Raw genomic sequence first — 13,343 nt, forward strand, 5'->3', positions numbered from 1 at the left:
GGCGCGTTGGACACCTTAGCTGCCATTGTGCTACATGCTGTGTCCACCGTGCTCCTGTACCTTTAAGGAGGGGTGGGTTCCCTCAGGTTCACCTGCCACTACTATGGGGGCTCTTAAAACTTGAAGAGTTTGGAACTACAGAATACTGTGGTGACGTAACGAGGATCTGTAGCTTACGCATGTATCTGCAAATGTGTGCTAACTAAAGCCCCGTTTTTAACGCATACTGCTAGACAAGATAGTTCGGTTTGTTTGCAGGCTGGTTGGCAAGTTGAACTGGGAATTTTTCTCTTGTGTTGTTTGACACGTGTCACCCTTCCATGTGTTCCTTGCTGTGAAGGCCAGTTAAGACTGGGGCAGTGGGGCGTTTTTTGTACTCTGCACAGCAGAGCCATACAAAGCAGTGTGCTTCCAGTGTAAAGCGCACACACACAGTAAAACAGCACAGTTAACCCTTTGATCACCCCATATGTTAACCCCTTCCTGCCCAGTGCCATTAGTAGTGTCAGTGATTTTTATTAGCACTGATCACTGTATTGGTGTCATTGGAAATGTCAGTGACACCAAGTCAGCTCCCCCCAGTGTCAGAATGCCTGCTGCAGTCCTGCTACAAGTCGCTGATCGCCGCCATTACTAGTGAAAAAAAAAATTCCAGTATATATAGAGCCATTTGTAAACACTATAACTTTCACATAAACCAAGTGTCGCGGTATGGGGCCCCTGCCAATTATTGATTCAATTTAATCCCCTGTATGCCCTCTGTGTCACTCTGCCAAATCCAATTACTGTGGCTTCCCCCCTCCCAGTCAGCTTGCTGCATGTCCTCCAATTGCCCTAATACTCTGCACCAGTCCCTCTGCTGTCCCTGGGGGGTCCAGTGTCCCCTGTCTCCAGCCTGATTCATCCCTGTGGTCCAGTGACCCCCTTCCACCTCTCATCCTGCCGCAATGGGATGAGAGGTGGGGCTTTCACGACCCCTGCCACTATCTTCTCCCTCTCCGGCCGAGAAGGTGGCGAGGTTCACACCTCTTCACGGAGGGGTGTGAACCTCCCGCAAGGGATGTTCTGGGCTACGGCGTCTCGCTGACACCACCTCTGCCCTGTCATCCAAAGCGCGGGCACGGGAAGTTCCCGTGCTTGCGGATGTCCCTGGACAAAGGCCGCGCTAACGAGAAGCGCGGCCCCTGTCCAGGGGGCGTGCCTCGTTGCCGGGCAACGAGGCACGCCAGCTCAGGCCCGCCCCGGTTACTTAGACGACCAGGGAGCGTCCCGCATCAGCCAGCTGCGGTGGGACCTTCGTGGCCAGATTCTGCAGACCCCCCAGCCAAACGGGGAACCGCACCCAAGCCTTCCCAAGACCCCAGCGCAGGGGGAGATTGCCTGCTATCTGCCCAGGATGCCAGCGCAGAGACTGGAGATTGCCTGCTAGCTGCCCGAGTCCCCCAGTCCAGGGGAGAGATTGCAGGATTGCCTGCCAGCTGCCCGAGACCCCCAGTCCAGGGGAGAGAGATTGCCTGCCAGCTGCCTGAGGACTCAGTCCAAAAGGGGAGACCACCCACATGATCCGGATTCCAACAGGTACCTGTGTTCCACTTTCTATCACTGGGAGACCAGGCACCCTGTCGGATCTGAGTATACGCTCTCTCCCTGTTTTACCTGAACTGTTCCTGTACTGACCCCCCACCCCCCCTGTTGGATTATACTTGCTACAGAGACTCTTCCTTGGCTCTCGGTGTTGGACTAGAAGTGTGTTGGCCCCTCCTTGCTACCCTTTACTGGCGAATTCACCCTCCCTGCAAATCCCTCTATTGAGGGACTGTCATGTTTGTCTCAATAAAGCTTTGTGCGTTTGCTATCTACTTTGTGTGTTCTGTCCTGCCTACCCTCCGTCACACCAATTAACCCCTTCGCGCCGGATCGTCCCGGCATGAAGAGGAGTTCCTGCGCGTGGCTTAGTGTCATGTGGCCGCCGTGACGTCGCGTCATGTCACATGATCGGGAAAGGTCCCGATCGAAAGAGCGGACCAGGACCTTTCCGTGAGTACCTCACGTGTGCTGGGAGCGTGCAGGGCGAACGCTCTCAGCACGTTTTTTGCTACATGACCGCAAATGTGCGACCGCTCGTTGTCTAGGCCCAGACGCCGGGAGGCTGCACATTTGCGTGTGGCCGGCATGAAGGGGTTAATTTACACGTATTGGGATTTTTTTTTTTTTTTTTTTAGCAAAGACATGTAGCAGTATACATTTTGGCCTAAATTTGATTTTTTAAATTTTTTTACTGGACAGGTTTAATAGCAAAAAGTCAAAAATATATATTTTTTAAAATTCAGTTTTTGTTTATAGTGCAAAAAATAAGAACCGCACAGGCGATCAAATACCACCAAAAGGAAGCTCTATTTGTGGGGGGAAAAAAGGACGTAAATTTAATTTGGGTGCAGTGTTGGATGACCACGCAATTGTCAGTTAAAGTAACAGCACCGTATTGCAAAAAATGACCTGGCCAGGAAGGAGGGTAAATCCTCTGGAGTGCAAGTAATTAACCTCTTCACGCTGGCCACACACAAATGTGTGGCCTCCCGGCGTCTGGGCCTAGATGCTGAGCGGCCGCACATTTGCGTTCTATTAAAAAAGGACATATGTGCTGAGAGCGCGCGCCCTACATGCTCCCAGCACACGTCTGGTACTCACGGAAAGGTCCCGATCTCCTCTTTCAACCAGGACTTTCCCGATAAAGTGACCACCGTGACAGCATGTCACATGACCCTATACCCCACATCCCGGCTTCTGGAGGCATTAAAGGGCCAGGAGGCGCCGGCGTGAAGGGGTTAAAAGTGCATTTTTCTTAAAAAAAAATGCATTTGAAAAAAAAACTACTGTGTAGTGTGCAATATAAAAATATGCAACACCCATCACTGTATTTCCTAGGGCCTCTTCTTAACCACTAGCCTACAGGGCACTTATACCCCCTTCCTGCCCAGACCAATTTCCAGCTTTCAGCGCTGTCACACTTTGAATGACAATTGCGTGGTCATGCCACACTGTACCCATATGAAATTTTTATTGTTTTGAGACAGATAGAGCTTTCTTTTGGTGGTATTTAATCACCTCTGGGATTTTTATTTTTTCTTAAGCCAAAACCCACTGAAAATTTTGAAAAAAAGTTATTTCCTAGTTTTTGTTATACAATTTTGTAAATAAGTGATTTTTCTCCTTCACAGATGTGCGCTAATGAGGCTGCAGTGATGGGCACTGATAGGTGGCACTGACAGGTTGCACTGATGGGCATTGACAGGCATCACTGATACATGACACTGATATATGGCACTGACTTGCACTGTTAGGCGGCAGACTGGCACTGATAGGTGACACTGAAAGGCAGCTCAGATGGGCACTGATATGGCACTGGCACTGACAGGTGGCACTTCTGGGGCCACCCTGATGATCAGTGTACATGTTCCCTCCGCAGAAAGCCAATTACCAGCTCTCCTCATGAGCTAACAGCAAGACAGCTGGAGAGGAGAGAAATGCCGATAACCGGCATTTCCGTGTTTACATGTGATCAGCTGATCACATGACCAAACCGACATCTTCGGCTCTTTCCGTGATCCGCTGTGCCCGAGGGACACAGCGGACCGGCGATAGCCACGCATGCACAGAGAAAATGGTAGGATATCATTATGAGAGAACCAACTTGCGCCAGTCATTGTACTATAGGGCGGGCGGAAGGTGGTTAAAAAGATAAAATATAATATATATACCCCCCCCTTGTAGGAGGAAGGCCAGTCTTGGACGATGCTACATCCCCTCAGCTGAAACAGTCCTCTGCAGCGGAGGACTGAGAACTCATGGGGCCCCCAGGCAATAGAGGATCATGGGGGCCCCGAGTCCTTGCCCACACTCAAAGCCTATGAAAGGTACTAGGGGCATCTCATGGGGCCCCCTACTGACGCTGTGCCCGAGCGCCTGAATGGTCAGTCTGCCCCTGTGCTAATCTTCTATCAGAGAACTATAGAACGCAGCCTCTCCATAACAGCGTATTCCCAGGGAGCAGGATAAACATTCGAAATATTATTCCCAGAACGTGGAATCCCTTCCAACGGATAACTAGCCGGAATATGAGCCGCCTAACGTATCCGCTCCTCGCAAACACCTTCCAGGAATGCGCCGCATGCTCTCTCAGGAACCGGTGTGTCTTTAGAGTTTCCAGGACACACCTCCGCACGCATCAACGTCATGCCGTCAGATAACGATCCCTTTCTCCTGGATGTGAGGGAAATGTAGTTCCGGAGGCCCGGCTGTCTGGTGATATAGCTGTGTACACGGACAATAGAGGACTCGCCTTCCCGGCGTTCCCCGCGGCCCATGTGCTTGTAGGCTTTACTGTGAATTGCATCAGCTGTGCTGGGACTGGTAAGTGCCGGCTGTCGGTAGTTGGGAGTTCATTGAGCCGGCATGAAGCTGTTCCTGAGTGAGGGGAACCCGCACGGGGTGAAGGTACTGGCCGCTGCCGGGATCTGGGCTACACAGGTGGAGATCCAGAGGCTGCAGCAGGAGGGTAAGAGGTTCAGAAGGGGTGATATAGGTCGTGGTGTCCTCATGATGGCTGCTGAGACAGAACATGGGGTCCTCGTGATGTGTGCCGGCTGTCGAGACAGGGCATGGGGTCCCCGTGATGGGTGCCGGCTGCCGAGACAGGGCATGGGCTCCCCGTGATGGGTGCCGGCTGCCGAGACAGGGCATGGGCTCCCCGTGATGGGTGCCGGCTGCCGAGACAGGGCATGGGCTCCCCGTGATGGGTGCCGGCTGCCGAGACAGGGCATGGGCTCCCCGTGATGGGTGCCGGCTGCCGAGACAGGGCATGGGCTCCCCGTGATGGGTGCCGGCTGCCGAGACAGGGCATGGGCTCCCCGTGATGGGTGCCGGCTGCCGAGACAGGGCATGGGCTCCCCGTGATGGGTGCCGGCTGCCGAGACAGGGCATGGGCTCCCCGTGATGGGTGCCGGCTGCCGAGACAGGGCATGGGCTCCCCGTGATGGGTGCCGGCTGCCGAGACAGGGCATGGGCTCCCCGTGATGGGTGTCGGCTGCCGAGACAGGACAGAATATTTACTGCCCTAAGCAAGACCAGCTACTTGAACCCCCCTCCCCCCCCCAAAAAAAATAAATAAATAAATAAAACAGTCTGTGTGCTATCTGGTGTACATCTATCACCTAAAAGTCCTTGAGCTCCCTACACTTGGGGACACCTGCTCCAATGGCAGGGAAGAGAGGGGGAAAGGGCCTTGAAGCAGGCCAGGGGAGCACACAGGACCCGAAGGCAGCAGAAGGAAGAGAAAGCTGGACAGGAGGGGTGGCATTTACGAGAACTGTTCACTTGTATTTCCCTCCTGCAGTGGCTGAATTCTGGCGGGAGGGAGAGGAAGAGAAGATGACGTTCAGGTGCTGCAGAACGAAAATACAGGTGAACAGTTCTAGTGAATGCCACCCCTTCTGTCCAGGTGTCACATGGAAGCCTCACTGGCCCCCTGAAGATACACCTCTAGTCTGAATAATGTCTATAGGTCTCAGGCGGACTGTAACCTGTGCACATGATACAAAACCTGGATTGTTTGGGTGAATCCCAGACAGGTCTCCCAGCTCCTGTGGAAACAGAAGTCCAGCAGAAGCTGTCAGGGCATGCTGGGAATTCTGGTTCCACATCAGCTGGTGGGTGACAGGTCCACTTTTCAGGTCATAGTAAGCCCCCAGTCTCCACTCACCACATTCAGGATTCTGGCACTGAAGATCTCTCGTGGCCAGGGCTTCCTCAGCACATCTGTCTCCGGCATCTTCACACTGGCACTGAACAGTGCAGCGATGTCTGAGTGCAGAGCAGAATTATGTCCCCTGGTAGCAAGGCAGCCAGGTGCTGCTCAGGAAGAGGAGGTAGTGCAGGTCATCGGGGAAAGCAGCACTGGTCAGTGCAGGGTAGTGGGACACCTGGGGAACCTCCACCACAGAGACCCCCACAACTCCTCAGTCCACGCTGAATAATGTGGCGACCCTAGGTGCAGCAATCACAGGAAAAATGCCTTGTATCTGTGTCTTTCCCTGCAGCAGCTGAAAGCCGGTGGGAAAGGAGACACAGGGCATCAATCTGTGATTGCTCCCAATGCCCTGATCCCCCTCCTTGGCTTGCTCACAACTGGATTTCCTTACTGTTTGGGTTCCTGTGTGCCTGGGAACCCTACAGGAGAATCGGTGCTACCCCCTTATCGGCGGCCCAGAGCAGCAGGTATTAGGACACCAGCACGCCCTCCCGTCTCTCTCTAGCAGGGGCGATGAGCTGGGATCCGACAGAAACTTTGTTGCTAACAGTCCTACACCAGTCCTGTTCCCTCTGGGACTCCGAGATGGACACTGGGAGCCTGGGGGTCAACGAGAAGGAAGAGGTGAGGCAAGGGTTGGCTGCGCCCTAGGCGATTGCTTAGTTCGCCTAGTGGTAGTACCGGTGCTGGCTGCTGAGCCAGAACATGGGGTCCTCATGATGTATGTTGGCTGCTGAGACAGAACATAGGATCCTCATAGTAGGTGCTCGCTGCTGAGACAGAACATGCCGTCCTCATGATAGGTGCTGGCTACAGAGACAGGATATGGGGTCCTCATGGGTGCTGGCTGCTGAGACAGAACTTTGTGTCCTCTTGATGGGTGTTGACTGCCGAGACAGGATATGGAGTCCTCATGATGGGTGCTGGCTGCTGAGACAGGGCACGGGGTCCTCATGATGGGTGCTGGCTGCTGAGACAGGGCACGGGGTCCTCATGATGGGTGCTGGCTGCGGAGTCAAAACATGGGGTCCTCGCCTGTCCCAGGGTCCAGTACTGTGCTCACCCCAGCCATTTTACATCTCCTGACATTTGTCCCCGGTGTCTTAACTGTGGGCACCCGGCTGTGACAGCTTGCAGCTTCACAGCTGGGTGCCAACTGAGCATGCACGAACAACAAAGAAGCACTTGACAATGGCTGGGAATTCTGGAAGCTGTGACATCACCCATAGGTTCCCATTGCCTAGCCATTGTCCTTGCTCCCTCCTCTTCCCTGCAGCTGCCACTGACTGACATAGGGGATACAGAGCTGTGGGTCACATGACTGAACCAGAGCAGACTAAAAATAGGCAAGTATCGTGTACAGACCTTTTCACACAGATTAGGCAGGATGTGTAGCAGGAGGGGGAGCCAAAATGGAGAAAACCAAGATGAGGAATATCCCTGGTAGTCACCAGAACTAGTGACCCATTCCTGTTCTGGTAAGAACCTAAAATTTGGACTTTTCCTTTACTCCTGGAGATAATGGTAAATGGGAGAAATAGAGAGGGTGAATATCTATAACTGGAGCACAGACTGCAATAAAAACTTGGCATCTCTTCTCATCCCTCTCTACTCTATCCAAAACTAAAGGAAAAGAAGTTTTGCTTTCAGTTATACTTTAAAAAGGCAACTGAAGAAAAAAAAGTTTCTGTTAAAAAAAAAATTACTCCCCACACCCTGGTTTTTGTTGCTTCCTGGAGTGGCAGGTGACATTGCGTCCTTCCTGGGAAAGTTAGGTGATCAAAATCCTGTGAGCATGGATGCCTTAACTGGGCTGAAACACATGCATATGGAATTTCAAGTGCCCAGCTCTATCACAATGCATGGTGATGTAACTTGTGTCTCTTGGAAGCTGGGCCAAGGTCATTTTTTATATATATTTTTTGTTCAAAATGTTGTTTTAATTACTTTTTTTTTTTTAGTCCGTTAGGTCCACTTAAAATGCCTTGTGATCCCAGGGATTATTGAGGTACAATTGTGCCTTGACGATGGAAGACAAAGTGGTACACAACCCAATCACTAACATTTCATATAGACTTTAACATGATATGTTCAAAATTTGTAAATCTGCAGCCTTTTTTTGCTAGGTTATCCACAAAAAACATACTTTCGCACCCAGCGGTGTTCTGTAGGAATCTGCTGCAACACTTTAGTACACTGGGTTTCACACTACCATCTTCTTGTGTGACGTCATCAGGGGTCCAGCTGTCTTTTCTTGGGTTTCTTGCAGCCAATCCCCTAATGATAAGCATACTCAACTACACATGATCAAGGGGCCAGCTACACAGGACTGCCAGTCCACTTGATGGCTAAGCGCATGTGCATATGTGTTAGGAGGCTGGTGCCACTTTATACTTGCCTAGGTGAGGATAATGTATGAAGAAAGTGTGGGAATGTGTTCCTTGAAAAACAAGATAAAAAACCTCTGTCCCTGTCTATCAATTGTCCTTTTTTTGTTGTCACATGGGCTTCCAATGGAGACCACCATGAACCATTCACCAGCTTTTAATTTCCACAGATTTATAACTGTTCTCAATTTTCTATTTATAAGCTCTGCATAGCTGTCTTGGGCATCAGTCCTTTTCATTAATGACCCGGCACAAGCCTATAATGTAGAAAGTCATAATGCCACGCCATGCACTCAAAAATATTGATGCTACTTTTCTTGCCAGACGGGAAAATGGCATTTTCAGAAGGAGAGGTCTGCAGTATAATGTTCTCTGATGCAGAGTTCCTTGAATAAAAGTCAGCATATTTTTGTTGTTTTTTGCGGTGTGTTTTATTGTACAGCTCTTTACAATCAGATGGTATTTGTGTATGATTTAATTTGTCTTGTTCTCTCCTAGAAAAAGTCGTGCCCTTCTTGTCCCAGCCCAAACTGCCAGCACTAGAGCTTGACAATGGGAATTTCCTATTTATTTCAAATGCAATCTGTAGGTGAGTAGACCGTGTTTAGACCTTTTTTCTTTTAGTCTGACAATGTGAAAAATTAATTGAGTGATCAGCTCAGAATTGATCTAAAGCTCCATACACCATTTTGTCTGCTTTAGCGGAACTAAACCCATTGATTTAACAGTTTCAAAAAAGTTACAATCCAGGCACGCCAGTTATGACGTCACATTTACCTGTGCTATCAACCAAACTGTAAGGGCTCGTTCACACCATGGTGCAGAGACATCTGTTTTTCTGCATGCATTCTGCAAGGGCACAACAAAATCAATTGTTCTCTAAGTGCCCTTTTAACCCTAGTATCACATGCAGATTGTTTTTGCGTGCCTGAAAACTGATAGAAACTGACATCTAGATTTCACTTGCAGAGACATCAGTTTACATCAGGTTTTCTGCATGTATGGTGTGAACGAGGCCTAAACCCATCAAATGGCTGGAGTCATAGCTGATCACGTGCAGCACCATGGCAGCTGCAGCTCATACAGAGACTAAGATGGCAGCTTCCTTGGCTGAAAAGGATAGGAGGGTTTAATTCCGGTTAAAATACAATAGAACTTTATTAAGGCACACCTTTGTCTTCATCTTGGATTTTCTTTTGCAAGATCAGTTTAGTGATCAAAGTGCTATTAAAGCCATTTTCTTGATTTGATTAGAATCGTGGAGTTTATAAAAAAAAAATAAGATCACTACATGTAGGGTGAGCATAAAGCTGCCAGGTTTTCATTCATATGATAATGTTAATTTTCCTAGTGCAAGAGTCCAAAAGCAAGTAAAGAGCTTGGTACGTTTTTATCATGCAATTGTCTATGATTTATAAATGCAGGATGTCTTTTAAAGGCAAATTTGTCTTTATTATATTTTACAGCAATATTAACCACTTCCAGACCGGACACTTTTACCCCCTTCCTGTCCAGGGCAATTTTCAGCTTTCAGCGCTATCACACTTTGAATGATAATTGCGCGGTCATGCAACACTGTACCCAAATGAATTTTTTACCATTTTCTTGAGACAAATAAAGCTTTATTTTGGTGGTATTTATTCACCGCTGGGATTTTTATTTTTTTTGCTATGTAAATGAAAAAGTCCAAAAATTTTGAAGAAAAAGTGTTTTTTTTTTATAAAATTTTGCAAATTAAATAATATTTCATCATAAATCTTTGCCAAAATTTATTCCATTATCTTTTTAGTAAAAAAAAAAAGATCCAAATTAGTTTATAATCAAAAATTTATAATTTGTAAACATTTTTTTTTACATTTTTATTTTATTTTTTTATAATATTTTTTTCTTTTTTTTTTACATACTGTCACCCTAGCAGTACAGTGTCACCATGGTGACACTGTACTACTTGTGGGGGGTGATGAAGATATTTTTTTTTTTTTTTTACACTGATTGCTTTTATACCCATATAGGATGTAAAAGCAATCGTTTCTCTTTCTCTCTGTGTGCATTCTTGCACTCATTGAGAAGTACTGAGTGAGCTGTGATTGGTCACAGCTTGTCACATGGTACAAGGCTGCTGTGAATAGCCTTGTACCATGTGACCTCTGTGATCATTCACAGATTTCACACGTAGTAAGCAATGATGTCACAAGTGACGTCTTGCTTACTACTTTGCATGTGATCACTGATTGGCCAATCAGTGATCACATGATCAGGACCTCGTACAGAGGTCCCGTCCGACGATCGGTGTTTCACTGTGTCCGGAGGACACAGCGGGCACCGGATCGCAGTGCTGCGCGCTCCGAGGGAGCGCACACAAGCAGGGTGCCGGGAGCCCGTTTATAAACGGCCACCCGACCCTGCACTGCCACCGTCCGGCCGTTTATATGCAACGGCCGGTCGGGAAGTGGTTAACAATACAAAACATGAGAAATAATAATAGTGTGGACAAATAAGTGGATAGAAAAACATCAGAGGTGTGTCAATGGTCCATGCGGATGAATGAAAATAAGTCTAAACAACAACGAAATGGAAGTGTTTCAATAACACATATTACGGAGCTATAGAGAGAAACAGAAAAGAACATAGGGTCACAGGGTGCATCCTCAGACAATATATATGGAACAAAATGTGGAAACTCCATGTAACCAAAAGTATAAACCCAAACAAAAAAAAAGAAGTCTACAGGGAAGAGAAAAAAGAAAAAGGGGAAGTCAATTGTAAGGCTAGTGAGGGAGAAGGACAGATGCGGCAGAAAGTGGAGTCAAGACAGCCCCACACCAGCAACCTGCCAGAGTTACCCCGCACCCGGTACGGGCCACGGGGCCAAACTGGCGAACATGCCAGAACAATAATGCATTGGGGGAGCAAGGCTCAATTCCTCTAGGACACGGCACGGGAACACATATCTCGGAGAGTTGAAGAGGAGAAATGAAGCTAGACCGACCACAGTAACCTTATGTTTATCATAGTTATCATTGGCAAATGCCAGCATTTCCTCAATATGCACAGAAACCCACATCGGCAGAGGCGGGGGGAGTGGTCGTTTTCCAAAAGAGGGGTATCAATTGTCGGGCCGCGGATAGAAAGAAACGTAACAGACTTTTCTTCTGCGCAGCCACCGAGCCCGGTAATATAGAGAGAAGAGCAGTTTCTGGCAAAGGGGCCAAAGACTCACTATAGATCTTGTATACAGCAAAGACCTACCGCCAGAAGGGTTGTATTGGGTCACAATCCCACCAAATATGAAGTTGTGTACCAACAGCTTTAGTACAGCGACAGCATAGCTGTAGGATGTCTTTTAAGGCCCAGTTCAAACTTGTGGGGGCTGCATTCTGTATGTAGTCCTTTCCATTCATTTCAGTGCGCTGTCCTACCCACAGAAACATGGGGAAAGAAGCCCTGAACCCTTTTTAAAAGTGGAATTTCATGGTGCTGCAGCACTATGCAGTTTTGCTGATGCGTGGGGATATCGATAAGAATTGCACACCCTGCATTTCTGTCTCTTTTTGGGAATGTGTGTGACTGTGTGAACTTGCCTAACTGGTCCTCAGACTTCTAACAACAGAACTGATAGGGGAAGTTGACTTTTCTCTGTTGTCTTTGTAGGTGTTTTTATCAGTCTGCTGGGAAAGAGACGAGCGACCTCATTAATCAGTGGTTAGAATGGGAAGCTACAGAGTTGCAGGTACATTGCCTGAACATGTTAATACTTGGCAGGCTGATACAAAGAAAAATGTAGCATGCACTAACAGGTTTTGTTTTGTTCTAGCCATCTGTCTCTGCTGCTTTGTATGCTCATGTGGTGCAAGGGAGGAAGAAAGAAGAGGTTCTACAAACCGTTAACAATTCTCTTGGCTATGTTGCTCAAAGTCTTACAAAGAAAGAGTACCTTGCTGGCGTAAGTGTTAAAAAAAAAAAAAAAATTTGTGAACATTTTCTTTTCTCGTGGGATTTAAGCTGCGCTCCAGGCAGATATAAGATGCAAAAACAACTGGAGCTCTGTAAACATTCTATCATTTGTGACCAAGCAATATATGGGGCACCAGAAGATTATGCACTGTTTCTGATCTACAATTTGATGTAGGACTTTTGTTTTTGGACTTGCTGATTTATATCACTTTAAGTTTTGTATCACAGTCGGAATATTGTTTCTATAGCATGTATGTGAAGTGCCATACCTTACTTCAGTAATTGGTCACAAGTGATTTTGCACTTTAACCACTTTGTAACCGCACTATAGCCGAATGACGGCTACAACGCGGTTACCCAGTTCTGGGAAGGCGTCATGTGATGTCCTCCTAGAATGCGCCCTCTAACACGCACCCAGGGGCACGTGCCCATCAGTGCCCCCCATCAGTGGCACCCAGCAGTGCCATCAGTCAATGCCCATCATTGCTGCATATCAGTGCAGCATCATCAGTGCCTCCTCGTCAATGCCCACCAGTGCCACCTCATCAGTGCTGCCTATCAGTGCAGCCTCATTAATGTACATAAATGAAGGAGAAAAATGTTATATAAAAAATTTTTTTTTTTTCCCAAATTATTTGCTCTTTTTTTTTTTTTTTTTGTTTGTTTATAGTGAAAAGAAATAAAACGCCCAGCGGCGATTAAATACTACCAAAAGAAAGTTCTATTTGTGTGAAAAAAAAATTATAAAATTTCATATGGGTATAATGTTGCATGACAGTGCAATTGTCATTCGAAGTGCGACAGCGTTGTAAGCTGAAAATTGGCCTGGGCATGAAGGGGGTATAAGTGCCCAGTAAGCAAGTGGTTAAGGGGCAGCTAACATTTTTTTTTTTTTTCATGTTGGTACACCATATGGTTGATTAGAAATTCATATTTTATAGTGGACACATTTTTGTAAAGATGGTATATTGTTCTTACATACTAAGAGAAAGCACTTGGTCTTTTTACCAAATTATTATATCATTAAATGTAATGTTCATATGCAAGCAGTGTAGGTGCCTGAATTTAACTTGAAATCAGCTACTTGCAGTCTGTGGTACAGTAGAGCTGTAGGGAGGGAGAAGCCGTACAAGGAGCCATTCGTTTATAATGCAGTGCATGCAGCATGTTGATCGGGAGAGAGAACAGGATTGCAG

General features: G+C 47.5%; 1 protein-coding gene across 2 annotated transcripts in view; it reads left to right on the top strand.

Annotated features, from left to right (window-relative positions):
* The first annotated feature begins 4,352 nt into the window (after positions 1-4,352).
* MARS1 (methionyl-tRNA synthetase 1) overlaps positions 4,353-13,343 on the top strand; it is a 58,929-nt gene continuing 49,938 nt past the window's right edge. The window contains exons 1-4 of one of the 2 annotated variants that reach the window (XM_089681303.1): positions 4,353-4,555; positions 8,692-8,782; positions 11,845-11,923; positions 12,008-12,136. In XM_089681303.1, coding sequence (XP_089537429.1) covers positions 4,453-4,555; positions 8,692-8,782; positions 11,845-11,923; positions 12,008-12,136 — 402 coding nt within the window. In that variant the 5' untranslated portion in view covers positions 4,353-4,452. The remainder of the gene's footprint in view (positions 4,556-8,691; positions 8,783-11,844; positions 11,924-12,007; positions 12,137-13,343) is intronic. The other variant, XM_089681309.1, reaches the window with a different exon arrangement.

The sequence above is a fragment of the Staurois parvus genome, unplaced genomic scaffold (genome assembly GCF_062004578.1).
Source record: "Staurois parvus isolate SC_StPar_1 unplaced genomic scaffold, SC_StPar_1.0 ptg000017l, whole genome shotgun sequence".
NCBI lineage: Eukaryota > Metazoa > Chordata > Amphibia > Anura > Ranidae > Staurois > Staurois parvus.